Source organism: Danio rerio, chromosome 23 (assembly GCF_049306965.1).
Source record: "Danio rerio strain Tuebingen ecotype United States chromosome 23, GRCz12tu, whole genome shotgun sequence".
Lineage (NCBI taxonomy): Eukaryota > Metazoa > Chordata > Actinopteri > Cypriniformes > Danionidae > Danio > Danio rerio.
The window spans coordinates 22,423,541-22,438,040 of NC_133198.1; the positions used below are offsets into that span (position 1 = coordinate 22,423,541).

The 14,500-nt window shown below is 37.5% G+C and overlaps 1 protein-coding gene across 2 annotated transcripts in view; it reads right to left on the reverse strand.

Moving 5' to 3' along the window:
• The window catches only part of dnah12 (dynein, axonemal, heavy chain 12), a 52,602-nt gene that overhangs the window by 13,420 nt on the left and 24,682 nt on the right, over positions 1–14,500 (reverse strand). For both annotated transcript variants that reach the window (XM_021469932.2, XM_073938802.1), the window contains exons 38-57: positions 14,260–14,398; positions 13,904–14,070; positions 13,565–13,820; positions 12,990–13,289; positions 12,600–12,778; positions 11,410–11,602; positions 10,911–11,072; positions 10,617–10,811; positions 10,199–10,332; positions 9,898–10,060; positions 9,685–9,765; positions 9,392–9,568; positions 6,415–6,546; positions 6,249–6,338; positions 6,036–6,176; positions 3,965–4,206; positions 2,587–2,734; positions 2,365–2,510; positions 2,046–2,260; positions 1,686–1,878 (exon numbers count right to left, since the gene is read on the reverse strand). In XM_021469932.2, coding sequence (XP_021325607.1) covers positions 1,686–1,878; positions 2,046–2,260; positions 2,365–2,510; positions 2,587–2,734; positions 3,965–4,206; positions 6,036–6,176; positions 6,249–6,338; positions 6,415–6,546; positions 9,392–9,568; positions 9,685–9,765; positions 9,898–10,060; positions 10,199–10,332; positions 10,617–10,811; positions 10,911–11,072; positions 11,410–11,602; positions 12,600–12,778; positions 12,990–13,289; positions 13,565–13,820; positions 13,904–14,070; positions 14,260–14,398 — 3,453 coding nt within the window. The remainder of the gene's footprint in view (positions 1–1,685; positions 1,879–2,045; positions 2,261–2,364; positions 2,511–2,586; positions 2,735–3,964; positions 4,207–6,035; positions 6,177–6,248; positions 6,339–6,414; positions 6,547–9,391; positions 9,569–9,684; positions 9,766–9,897; positions 10,061–10,198; positions 10,333–10,616; positions 10,812–10,910; positions 11,073–11,409; positions 11,603–12,599; positions 12,779–12,989; positions 13,290–13,564; positions 13,821–13,903; positions 14,071–14,259; positions 14,399–14,500) is intronic.

The following is a 14,500-nucleotide window of genomic DNA, read 5'->3' on the forward strand; positions in this document are numbered from 1 at the left end:
TTTTTTTTCTTTTACTTGCCTTCCGTGTTTTGAACCTTGCTTTGTTTTGTTTGTTTTACCTAGCGGTGGGCAAAGCGAGGCTTCATGAAACACTGAAACAGTCGAAGCAAATGTATCGAAGCTTTGAAACGTTTCGAAACCCCCTCTACAGTGACACCTAGTGGTCATTTTTTATGTATTGCCTTGCAACAGCTTCAGCAAAGAACAGTTTAGCAAATTGAGGTATTGAGGTAAGTGATTTAGTGGAGTGGTTAGGGATTCTGACTTCCATGTGGGGATAGTTGATTTGAATCCAGGCTAATACAGCTATTTTGAATTGCTTTAATATCAGTTTGAAATTGTTTGTTCTTGTATCGTTTTGTTTCAACTTTGGTCTGACATCCGAATAAACACTTTATGAATGAATATGTCTTGTTTTGGTCATAAAACAGGGTTGTTGCTAGATCAGACACGGTTGTGGCCAGAGATAAAAGTAACAAGAATTATTTATATTATTCATAAAATTTCCCATTTATTTTATTTTATTAACGTCTCCCCAAACCCTAAACCCAACCATCACAGTACTGTAAAAATATTCATTATTGTTTTACAGTGTTACAAACTGATGCTAAATTCATGGCGTTTCAGCAGCTGTATCCTATATAGACTACACCATAAAACAGTAACATTATTAAAATACATAAAATCATGATTTTGGAGTATTTGTACAAGTCAGAATTCAAACCCAAAAGTCATTTGAAGCACAGTAACAACGTACACATGCACGTTCCACTAGGCCATATGAGATAACAGTTTTAATAGACCCTGTCAGTCAAAAGCAGATTCGCCAGGTCTCGCACTGCTTCTGAACTTATCGATGCTTATCGCTTATCGAACTTATCGCTTTAGTCACGTGACCAGGTGTTTTGGATCATGCTTCGGTGCAGTGAATCGAAACACTTGCGCTTCGGGATCTCAACACAGTGTCGAAACATTAGTTTCACGTCAGCCATCCCTAGTTTTACCCTGTCTGCTGCCTGCCTTTTGACCATCTACCTGTTTAGGCAGTTGTATAATGGCAATCCAGAGTCGTAGTCATCTGTTTGCTCCTGTGTTGACTGTTACTTGCCAGATCATTCAGCTAATAAACCCTGCGTTTGGATCCGCACTCCCTGTTGTCAGCATCCACTTCACATTACACCCTCAAGCATAACCTCATTGGGTATAACCAAAAATATATAATTTGTTTTTGTTATCAATAATTTGACCTCCATGCTTTCATAAAAATCATATTTCTTTAAATTATAAATATAAATTAGCTAAATGTAAATGTAAATTTGCAAAATGTAGAATCCTGTACATAATTAAAGATAAATAAATGTTTGTATGAATGTGATAAATTTATATTTCATAATAAAAGCATTATTTTAATAACTTTCAATGGGAAAATGTCTAAAAAACAAATAAAAATATAAATCAATGTAGTTATGATTAAACAAAAAAATGTAAAAATTTTTTTAATCCAATATAAATTAGATTGTGCTTTCTTTTTGCATTGCAAAACAAGATATAAGGACAAAATCTATGAAAAATATTTTTAAAAAATGCCAAACAAATGAGTATAACTATTAATAAATGACTGTCATTACATTTTTTTCTCTTGAATAGTTGTGTATATTTTGTACATGTACTTTTTTTTTCATTACCTCTCTTTTGCTACCACAATGCCAAGCAGCTGGTCTTCAAGACCCTCTGGTGTAATCATGAAGTTCAACAGGCACACTTTGGTTGCTAACTCAGGAAGATAATGAGGGTTCCTCAGCTTTGTAGTGATGTAAAAGCGAAAGTCAGCAGAGTACTCAATCACACTTTCACCCAATCGGATACAGTCCACACCACCTACAATTAAAAACAAGAGTTTACATTCTTTCAGAATATGCTCTGAAGTGCAGTTCACTAAATGTATAATTATTATTTTTACACAAGAACCAGAAGTAAAAGTGTCAACACCCTGCCAGTTAAATCAATCAAATGAATCATTCAAATTATTTTGTTTTGAACTATACCTTGTTTGAAAACTTGTTTGAGCAAAAGTGGCTCTAATGAGGGGTCAAGTTCCTCTCCAACGTTCTCCAGCAGCAGTGGAGTACCAAACTGGATGCAGTTCTCAAGTGTTCTCATGTAGTCAGCATCAGTTAGCTTGATCACATTCAGATTATGGTCCCGTTCTGAATTTTTTACCCATTTGTTGGCCTGGCCCTGTGGATCTATCATCAATGGCCTGGAAAAGAGACAAAGGGGTTGTAAAACATAGCATTTTGGTTCTAAATTCTAATCCAAATGCAAGATTTCGAAAGGATTTGGTTTGATTTGGTTGAGTCATACCATCTTCTGGAGTTGCTCACTATAACCCCATTATCAATGGAGAAGCTGTCGGTGGGCAGGCCAGCAATGTTCCAGGCTCTGATCTTGATTGGATCTCCAAGCGTCTTACTTAGAGAGAAGTCATCAGAGGATGGGATCTTCTTAGACTAAGGAAAAGAAAAATTAATAATAATTTATCAGAAAAAATGATATGTCCTCACACAGAGAGGAGCAGTGCAGTACCTTGCAGAGCTGCGCCCACATTTTAGTACAGTCATGGCGGAAGCGGGCAGTAAATGCTCCTAGGTATGCAATAACACCCGCAGATATAAGCACATCACCTGTCAGGTTGTCATAAGTGCACTGAAGGTCATTGGCTGCTTTCAACCACCTATGTAGAAATACAGAAACACATATCTCAGTATAGGTATTAAGGCCCCGTTTACACTAGTGCGTTTTAGTTTGAAAACGCATAAGTTTTGCTACGGTTACGCCATCCGTCCACACTACGCCGGAGTTCTTGAGCGCCGAAAACGGAGCTTTTTGAAAACGCTGGAGAGGCCGTTTTCATTCTAAAACGCTGCTGCTCCGTCTCAGTGTGGATGGGGAAAGACGGAGACATCTGAAAACGGAGGCGGGGCTGCAAACGTTCGCCTATCTGATTGGGGCTTTTCCCTCAATATTAAGTAGCCCACACAGTTCAGTCACGCATCCTCTTCTTGTAAGTTAAGACTTCGCAAGTTTGATCAAGGCTGCAGTCTCCCCCTTCTCAGTTTGATATGGAAAACATACAGAGGACACGGGTAAATCTTCAAAGGGAACAGTGTACTTTATAACTTCATTCACATCACCTTGGCTACGTTGTTTCACTCTCTCAACAATAAAATGTAAACATGATTTAAGGAACTGCCTATTTTCATTTTAATATTAGCAACTTAACAGACAGCAGAAATGTTGAGGCGTCGTGCTGCATATATGAGCGTCATCTTCACTATGTGGATATTTATAACAAAACGGAGCCTATAACAACTGCCTCCTTTCAATTTCAGTGAAAATACGAAACACACCCTCTCTTTTGCTGAAAATCAGTTTTAATAATCGATAATTATAAAAGTATAACATACAATAAGTTTATACATTGTAGGAAATAAAGGCAAGCGATCAGTCAATGTACCTGGATTAATCATTAACTTATCTTTGCGCTTAACCAAAACATGTTACCCGTGAACAAGTAACTTAATAGATTCCAATGACCAAAGTCAAGGAATTGGCCTATGTCGTCAGATAAAGACAACAACATGAATGAAATATCACGTTTAGCAAATATAGTGAGATTAGATCCAGCGGGAGATGCGTGATGTGCAGCCCGACAAGCAGAGCTCTCATCTAGGTAGAAATGCTGGAGCGCTTGCCCGAGAGTGTGTGTGTGTGGTCACGTGATGTGCGTTTTCAGCGTTTTGGTGTGGACGGAGAGCAGTTCAGAAACGCTGGGTAAAACACAAGTGTGGACGCGGATCGTTTTCATTCTACAACGCCGTTTTAAAACTAAAACGCACTAGTGTAAACGGGGCCTAAGTGACTACAAAGATAAGTACTATTTGATCACGGAGTTGATTGAAACCTATTTTTTTCTCCTCCTAATCCTCCAATAAGCTTCTCAGCTCTCTCCAGCTTGCGAGCACAGAGGTCCACCTGAAACTCCAGCTGTGCTTTTTCCTCTGTCTTTTCCTCCAAAGTCTTCTGCAGTGCGGCCAGACGATCCTCCACCTCCTTCAGCTCAGCTCTCTTCTGGTTTAGAAGGGCCATAGTGGTGGCCAGAGACTCCTGAGCTACAATAAGATTAGCTTTCTTTGGTGCAACCACCTGAAAAAGAAAATAATGTTGAATTTTGGTCTAAATATGATAATTAAAATCTACCTACCTACCTACCTACCAACTGTCTGTCTGTCTGTCTGTCTGTCTGTCTGTCTGTCTATCTATCTATCTATCTATCTATTTATCCAAAACATATGATGTGCTGTGTTTCAATTTAAATGCTTATAAAGTAGGCCAATACAATGTTCTTTTTTTAAACACTGACACTGCTGTAAACATGTTAAACAATTAAGCTTAAAGCAGGTAAACTTGACAAAACGGAACCCCTTTCAATGGTGTTTCTTTCATTTTCGAATTCGCAGTTATGTTTGACCGGAGTGAGATCCCATGACATTTTATAGACCTATGTGAAATAAAAAAGCATATGCAAGTATTGCTTATAGAGCAAATAGAAAAATGAAAGGCAACATGACGAGGTTATTTATTTTGATGTTAAGTGAAACATTCTTGTTTGTTGATTTTATATAAAAGAATGTTTTCCTCTCACAGAAGCACTGCAGGTAAAATTAGACAACGATGTTCTGTTGTGGGGCGAAGCAGTGGCGCAGTAGGTAGTGCTGTCGCCTCACAGCAAAAAGGTCACTGGGTCGCTGGTTCGGCTCAGTTGGCGTTTCTTTGTTGAGTTTGCATGTTCTCCCTGCGTTTGCATGGGTTTCCTCCGGGTGCTCCGGTTTCCCCCACAGTCAAAAGGCATGCGGTACAGGTGAATTGGGTATGCTAAATTGTCCGTAGTGTATGAGTGTGTGTGTGAATGTGTGTGTGGATGTTGCCCAGTGATGGGTTGCGGCTGGAAGGGCATCCGATGCGTAAAAACTTGCTGGAAAAGTTGGTGGCAACCCTTGATTAATAAAGGGACTAAGCCGACAAGAAAATTAATGAATGAATGAATGTTCTGTTGTTTAGGCTGCTGTTGTTTGTGCGTGTCAAAATAAATCTCTCAAAAGATATTTTCAAGGGTCAAAAAAAAAAGTTATTGATGGTAAAACAAGCAAATTTTAGTTCATGAAAGTAAACCAAACTTTCATAGTGTTTTGTTCATTTAGTCTACATTGTAATATTAGTTACAGTAATCTAAATATTTGTTTTATATTTAAAGTTTTTTTTGTTTATACATTGCTGTTTTAGGACAGGAATCCTGTGTGTTTTATAGCCTACACCATTGTGGCAAGAAACTCTCAAGATCAAAGGCTGGATTACAATTACTTTTTCAATTTTACAACTGGAAAAAACCAAAGACTGCCTAACTAGTCTAACTTGTCTAGTGAACCTAATTGACCAAATATAGTTGACAATTTTAGCTAAATACTAGTGTCTCGCAAAATAACTAGTAAAATATTGTTTTCTATCTTCATGGCAAAGACAAAATAAATTAGTATAAAACTATTATAGTAAAAAATATGTTGAAAAAAATCTACTTTCAGCTAAACATAACTGCTAAATATTGCTAAATATTGTAAAATATTACAAATTTCACAGGAGGGCTAATAATTTGAGAGGGGTCTGGATGTAGACTTGGTGCGGTTGCAAGGTGAGCTGCATGCACACCTTTTAATGTGCACACCTAACCCCACCCCTTCCCCCACAGCGACGTCACTAGCTCAAGATATACAGTCTCAGCACGCAAATCCATGTCTGCATTAAGATCCTATTGGAGAATTTTGCCTTTAACTGTGTACATATATATGTATTATATATGTGTTGATTAATTTATTACAAAAATACATATAATTAAAAATATAATAAATTATTTATTGATGTTTAGATACACAGACAGAGTGATATAGAAAAAGGGTTAAATTAAGGTAAGATCTGCCTACCTTTGCCACTCTGTCATAAACCTCCATAGCAGTTATCCATCTGCAAAGCCCCTCAGCTGCAGATGAGGCTTTGACCACTTTGGTAGGGTCAAAGTCAGGGTTGGTCATGTACTCACTACGAATTTTATGCATCACTTGAGCCTGTCACAATACAACATCATTAAAATACCTCAGCCAGTGTTATGAAACACACACACTGCAAAAAAGACTTACAGGGATGTTATCTTTGTCATATTCCTTCAAGTCTCTGAGGAAATTCATGTCCCCTAGCAGCTTTTTGCTTGGACCCCAGTAGTCAAGAATCTATTAGAACAGACACCATACTGTCACTAAAACATTATCAAAACAATCTCTAGTCATGTCCAGACTTGCTTTTGACCTTCTGTCCAGTTCCTGAAGGATCATTGATCCTCTCTGGTTTGATGTCCTTCATGACACACACCGCTGCCATCACCAGCTTGACTCCTGCTGGAGGATTCTTCATTGCCTTCACTATGGTCACGTCAGCAGGCTGAAATCACACATCAACACAAGTTGCTGTTGCTTTTCTAACAGTACAAATCTATCTGGCTTGTCTCCTCTGACCTGAATCAACACTGAGGTTTTTTCACCCACATACTGTAACTGCTCATTAGTTATATTTTCTATTAAAAGAATCTCTGTAGGTTTCTGGTTGCATGTGAAAATACCAGCAGTTTCCCCTTCAAATATTCAGTTTTGGGTTTTGATGCTTGGATTGAAGTTGAAGATCATCTTGGCCATGTCTACATGCCTAAAATACATTGAGTTGCTGCAATGAGATTGGCTATTAGATAATTTTATTATTAAGTATTTGAAACACTGTACCTAAAAAAACTGCCCAGTGAGTGGCAAAAGTATGTGACAAAAATCTTGTTGTTGATCCCAGTTGTAAGAGCAACAAATTATAACTTGACTTCTATTTTATCATTTGAAAAAGTGGCAGAAGATAGATTTTTTTTAATGAATCATTTGTTTAACTACATCCCAATCATCACAAATACTGCAGAAGACCTACTTGAACCCACATGGACCCAAGATTCTTACAGAAATCAGGCAAGTTTGGTGAAGGAAAAATCATGGTTTGGGGTAACATTCAGTAGGAGGGCGTGCGAGAGATCTGCAGAGTGGATGGCGAAATTAACAGCCTAAGGTATTAAGTCATTTGTGCCACCCATTACATTACAAACCACAGGGGAGGGCAAATTCTTCAGCAGGATAGCGCTCCCTCTCATACTTCAGCTTCCACATCAAAGTTCCTGAAAGCAAATGGGTCAAGGTGCTCCAGGATTGGCCAGCCCAGTCACCAGGGGCCTCATGTATCAACGCTGCGTACGCACAAAAAGTTTGCGTATGCCAGGTTTCACGCTCAGAATCGCTCACGTTTGGATTTACTAATGATGAACTGAACGTGGGAATGTGCGCAGCTCCACGCCAGCTTTATGGCTGGCGTACGCACATTTTTTGTGCGTGTCTGTTTTATTTCCTTTGGCGACTCCTAGAGGCAGTAGTGTTAAATTCCTCTCTACAAAGTGTCTTTGAGCCTCGCAATGGCAGCTGTATGAGACGGGTTCATCTAGCAGGTATATAAGATTTCCATATCATACAGTTGACCAGCCAAACATTAAAGCACAATTTGCAGTGGTCGCCTGTTTTCCCATTGTAATGGGAGCGATCTACCGCACGCACATTGCTATAAAGGCGCCACCTGAAGATGAATCTGCATGTGTGAATCAGAAACATTTCCATTCATTAAATGTGCAAATAAAATATGATGCACAGACTTATTTATGATTCCTACTTGTCTTTCTCGTGATAAATAGTAGGCAAAATCTGATATGTAGCAGGGAAAAAAAGAAGAAAGAGTTCATCAGACGCTGGATTCGAACCGAGTTCATGGTCGAATGTGTCAAAACATGTTAACATGGGTCTTACGAGCTGCACCACTGAAACTGCTAACAGTTCTACAACATTTTACACCTATAAATCACACTATTTCTCTTTTAACTCCACAGTGCAATGTTCAGATCCAACTGTGTTAACCGCATCAGCTAAACACTCCCCACTCTATTTTTTTTCTTTTGTTGTTAATTCCGGAGGACAAACTTGCAAATAACACCGTTTTCCTCCGGTCTACCTCTGAAAGCAGCACCTTCAATTCACAATCTGTACAAAGTTTTTGCTTGCTTTTGACATTGCTTTTTCGTTGGGTTTTGAGAAAGTAGACTCATTAGCATATTCATACGGGGGAGGAGGCAGGGAGGGGTTTTGTGCTCATGCATGTTGCGCTCAGTTTCACGTTCATTCGGATGTACAAAAGAATATGCGTGGGATTCGGCGTACGCAGTGTTTCATACATCTCAAATTTTTTTCTGAATTTTTCTCTGTAAATGTGCGTACGCAATGTTTTAGTATGATTTCCACGCAAGTCTTAGTACATGAGGCCCCAGAACATTATTGAGCATGTCTGTGGTAAGATTTAGAAGGAGGCATTGAAGATGAATTCAAAGAATCTTGATGAACTCTGGGAGTCCTGCAAGAATGCTTTCTTTGACTTTATCAATAAGTTATTTGAGTCATTGCAGAGATGTATGGATGGGGTTGTCCAAACTCTTCTTTTACTGCACATATTCTATACTGTAGATTATTTCTGTTAAGTGACAAGACTTTTGTCTCAGCAAAGTCAGATAATAATCAAATAATTTAAAATCATGATTATTTGATTATTTTTTTATTTTGGTACAATAAGCATAATCTAGAGGCCTTTTAGGTTATTAGAGGCCTTTTAGGTTATTCCTAAAACTTAGATAGGTGACAGGACTTTTGTCAATTAGTTTATGTGAATAAATGTACAGTAATTATGAGATTCACAATTGTAAAAAGAGCTGCAGGGTTGTCATTTTCTCCCTTTTTACTTTTTTTTGGTCTCTTTGTCTCTTTTTTGGGACTCTTCACTGCACTTCTGCAACTGTTTCACACTTAAAAGTTTGAAAAATGGAGTCCTATCCAGCTGGTGTTACAAAAATCACTAAAATAATAATTAAACAAGAGATTGTAATAAGTATGGACTATCAATAATTATAAAATAAACATTTGAAAACCTGATATTGGGGGAATTCATCATTTAAAGAGTAACTGACAACAGATAATACTGTTTAATATTAATATTAGTCTTATTTGCATTGCATACAGAATTGGGACTGAATATGTATATATATATCTTATTTGCATGTACTTTGCCTAAAACTTTCACACAGTACATGTCCTTTCTCTGTGTTTGAATATGTCTGCTTGCTTTTTTAGCATGTGAAAAGCAGTATGTGAAATGCATAACTGACCTTGAGTGTGTCCAGGGCAGACAGCGCAGCCTCGAGAGCCGGGATGGCCTCAGCCAAGTCACTCTCACACTCATTCTTCAAGGCCTGGGCTTCATTGGCTTTTAAAGTAGCTGCTTCTTCATCCACACGAACAAGTTTGCTCTTTGCCTCAACCTCCACTGACTCAACTTCTATCACCTGCACAAGCAAACAAAATTTGATCAAAAATAAGACTAAAACACTGTAAATCTAATCATTGATTGTATAAAGGCTGATACAAATGACAAACAATGCTAGATGTTACTGTCACTTACTTCCATTATTTTGGTGTTGTCAATCTTAGCCTGCTCTAGCTTAGGCTGCAGGTCCACCAACTCCTTTTTCATTTCACTCACCTAACCAGCATAACAAATGTGTTAAAATGGCTTCTCAGCCACTTCATCCATGATTACAAAGTTATGAAAAAATATTATTTAGTATTATGATATGTTTATCTGCTATTTTCCTCATTATCCCCAACATATTACCTGAGACTCAGCAAAAGCCAGTTTGTCCAGTCCATTTGTATATCTGTTTTTAGCACTCATAACAGTGTCTCGTCTTTGAGTCAGAAGAAGTCTGAAGGCAGCGATGAGCTCCAAGTAAGAAGTAGGAGTCACATAATTATGGCGACCAAGCTCTATCAGAAACCTGCAAAGATTTACCAATTTTACTGTTGCCCGACACACATAAGACCTTTTTCTGTCATCCTTTACTTTTTCATTTTCAGTTTCATTTTTGAAGGAACTTCTGTTTTAATAGATCATGTTATCTATGCAAGCATCATACCTGTTAGACAGATCAATAGCAGAGGTATGGAAGGTCTTGCAGATTGGTACGACTTCCTTTCGCTCAAGGTCACTCAGGTCCAAAGTCTCCAAGAACTTATTAGCCACTCGCTCTAGAGCTTCTTCAGGCCATGGCTGAGAAGATGAGAAACTATAACTTTACATGGCAAACTTTTTTTTTTTTAAACACATAAATTCCTCATTACTGGCCCTCTCCCAAATGAAATCTGTTGCATAGAAAGTGTGGTCCCTGACAGAAGTGTGTGTCGAGAGAACATGGTCTCACCTAAACACGGTTTTTAATGTGAAAATGATGAATGAGACACCATATGATCTTGTGGTCTGTTTATGAAGCATGCTATTTAGGACAGAGCCACTAAAAAAGGTAACCATTACTTTCCTGGCCTTTCCAATCTCACCTGAAACCAATCTATGGTGCAGCAGTTAATGAGGGAAGGGAACTGTCTGAGGCGGTTTCGAAAGGCATCTCCTATTGGGCTGAAGGCCACCACTATATGCAAGTTCTCCTTGCAGCGAGTCACAAAATAAGCAAACAGAGCCAAAGGGCTGAACTCCAGATTTTTATTCCCAGCCTGGGCAAAGGGACGTACAGCCTGAAGAAAACACACATACAAAACAAATAATAAAATAATAGTACAACGTTCAACATATGAATATGTTTCACAAAACCTTGGGATTTGTCAGCATCATACCTCCATAATTTCTTGTTTCTCATCCACAGCAAAGATATTGGGTACCTCCCCTGTGTTTAAAATGCTGTCCACATCTTCTAAAAAGGCTTCATCCTTTATCTGAGCATCAGTGAGCAGGAACACCGTTTTCTCGCCCTTCACTCCTGCATTCTTCATCAGGCGCTAGACAACACAATATCCATTAACAGGCACATTTGATTTCTAACGTAATGTTTACATAGTTTAACGTGTCCTGGGGCTGTCAAGCTGTGTATTTTTTTTTTTTAGAATTATTGTATTATAAACTTGGAATATTGTACAAAAGAAGTAGTAGTATTAGTTTTAAAGTCCTTTAATGATGTTTTGGGGCTTTTTGTACTTTGTCAGACCCTGGTTACATAAATTTGTCATTTTATGGAAAAGAGTGTGCAAAGTTTCATTAAAAACTTTTTGGGTTCTATGAGATAAAACAATATACATAAAATAAAATGGCAGCTCATTATATTAATTTTTACAATACCTTCAGATCCTCTCTCCATTCATTCATTCCATAGCTTTTTGAGATCTCAGGTTGGAACAAAGTCATATTCGACATAAAAGTGGCGAGCCTGGTGATGGACTGACGGCCACTTCCTCCAACTCCAACCAACAGAGCATTTCCCCCAGGCTGTTTTAACACACGGCTGATCCTGGACAAGTGCTCTAGGACGTAACTGTGCCAAACAAGAGACAGAATCAATCAGCAATGTCAGATATTTCCATTACCATTAACTTCCATTCACATTTTTAATCATGAAATGAAAGACAGTGAGAACCCAAACAGTTTGGTTACCAACATTCTTCAAAACATTTAAAATTATTCTAAATAAAGTCATAGAGGTTTGGAATGACGTGATGAGTGACTGATGACACAATTTTAATTTGCTATATGTGGTAAATAATGTTATTGCGACACTAGTAGATGTTATGCCAACTGCATTGTGTTCATGCACATGTAATGTTCAAGAGACAATGAGATTACAGTACCTAATTGGCTCTCAACATCTTTAAATATATAAATTACTAAAATTATTTTACATAATAATAATATAATTCATTCATTCATTTTCTTTTCAGCTTAATCCCTTTATTTATCTATGGTTGCCACAGCGGAATAAACCGCCAACTTATCCAGCATTTGTTTTACGCAGCGGATGCCCTTCTAGCTGCAACCCATCACTGGGTTCATCCATACACAATCACTGACACACTTACACTATGGACAATTTAGCCTACCCAATTCACCTGTACCACATGTCTTTAGACTTGTGGGGGAAATCAGAGCACCTGGAGGAAACCCAGGCGAACACGAGGAGAACATGCAAACTCCACACAACGCCAATTGACCCAGCCGAGAATCGAACCAGCAACTTGCTGTGAGGCGATCGTGCTACCCACTGCGCCACGGTGATGCCATAATAATATAATATTATATAATAAAATTTTAAAAGAATGTTTGTCTACACGTTTTCATAGACAAATAACGAAGTTGAGTAAAGTCTTTTTTTAAGTTTTGTTACATGCTGTTTAAACATTGCCAATAAAAACTGATTAAAAATAAAAATGTATGTAATTTGTTACATATAACCATTTGAACACTACTGTAGTTAACAAGATCAGTATGTATGTGATTTCATGTGCTAAAGTTTAAAAAGCTTTTAAAAAAGTTACCGAAAAATGACCAAGTTCATGCGGTTCTTGTGGGTTTGGTTATACTCATCCAGGCAGGTTTCAACCACCTCACCAAAGCGCTCGACTGAAGGAACCTCTGCATAAAGTCTCTCACTTTCATCAACGTCTGGCATCATATAATCGCCAAATAACAAGTTCCGCATGTTCTCCTCACAAAGCTGAGGAATAAACAGAAAAAAAATCTTTATTTTCAGAGGATGAGGTGATTCAATATATTGAATACAGAGACTATTTTCTCCTTTAAAGTAGATTGTTTTATGATAAATAAATATTCTTAAAACAAAATTTCTACAATTTTAGAATATTAAGAAAATATTAATTAAATTAAGATTATATTTTAGACATTTTCAAGTGTGTCATTTCACGTACAGGTTTGTTACCATCTTTAAGATGTTCAAATACTGAGTCAAAGTTGTCCTTGAAGTGCTGCTTCACAATATTGCTTGTGAGTGTAAAGAGCCAGGCTCGGTCCTGGTCATCCACAAGGCGATCGTAGAAGACGCGGTAAATTTCATGGACGAAAAGCCGGATCATTGTTCGCTTGTTTGTAAGTGATTCCTTCTTCAGTAACAAGCAGCCTTGCACCACTCGTGAGAAATCTCTTAGGTTGAAAGTGTAATGAGACTTAGCTGGGGTGGGCAGGAGATTTTCTATGGCCTTTTGATACACCTATTTAATACAGAACATAGAATTAGACAATAAAGAAGAACAGACAAACAATAAATAATGTAAATATGTGAAACAGACAATAAAAATATAAATAAATGTTTGTTATTAACCAAACTAGCATATTAGATAATGATGTGACACAGAAAATTCAACTCTTTCAACACAAGAATGTATTACAATGTAGTAGAATTTAAAAAAAAACACTTGTTTTAAATTGCAATAATAATACATAATATTAATGTTTTTGATCATTTAAACTTCAGCCTGCTACTTACCTCAAGTGTTGCACTGACTATCTGATTTCCAACCGTGAAGCAGTCAGGTGGGAATTCATTTGTTCGCAAGTAAAATGTGACAATGTTAGAGAAAATGCGCACCATAGACTCATCGCTGAATGCATTGATGCTACAAATGTTAAAATGCCGAAGGAAACGAGGAGTAACTGCATTCCTCCCACCACCAGGGGGACCCATCGCAGAGATCAGCTGCATGTCCGTAAGTGTAATTTTTGAGGTGTCCTTGAGGTCATACCTACAATATAATACTTTATTATAAAAGCAAAGTAGAGTAAAAAAAAAAAAGACAACCACAGATTATACTGTACTGAAATTTACCAGTTCCCATGATCAAAATACTGACGAAGCAGCTCGACTGGAGGCTGTGCACCAAATACTTCTTTTGCAGGCATATTCATGTCATCCACAAAAATTATGCACTTCTTTCCCATGGGAGGTCCATATACTCCCTTTCTCCTTTTGTCTAGTCTGGACATAATAATGTTCTGGAATATAAACAAAGTGTGTGTTATGGAAAAATATTCCATATTTTTAAATATGATTTAAAGGAAAGCATTAAAAAAAATAATAATTATATATATATATATATATATATATATATATATATATATATATATATATATATATATATATATATAGACAATATAGTGATTAAAAAGCACCATGGAGGATACCTGGGTCTGATTGGCACTGGTGCGAGCTGAGAAGTTGATGAAGAAGGGAAGGAAGAGGTCTTTGTCGAGATTGTTCATCAATTTTTCTTTCACATAAACAGATTTTCCAGTGCCAGTGGGGCCAACGAGCAACAAAGGCCTAAGTACAGATGAAAGGTAAGAACAATTTCTGATTAGGTTGGCTGAATTAAACAATACAAATCAAAAACAATAGCTTGACAATTACATTTAAGGTGAATAA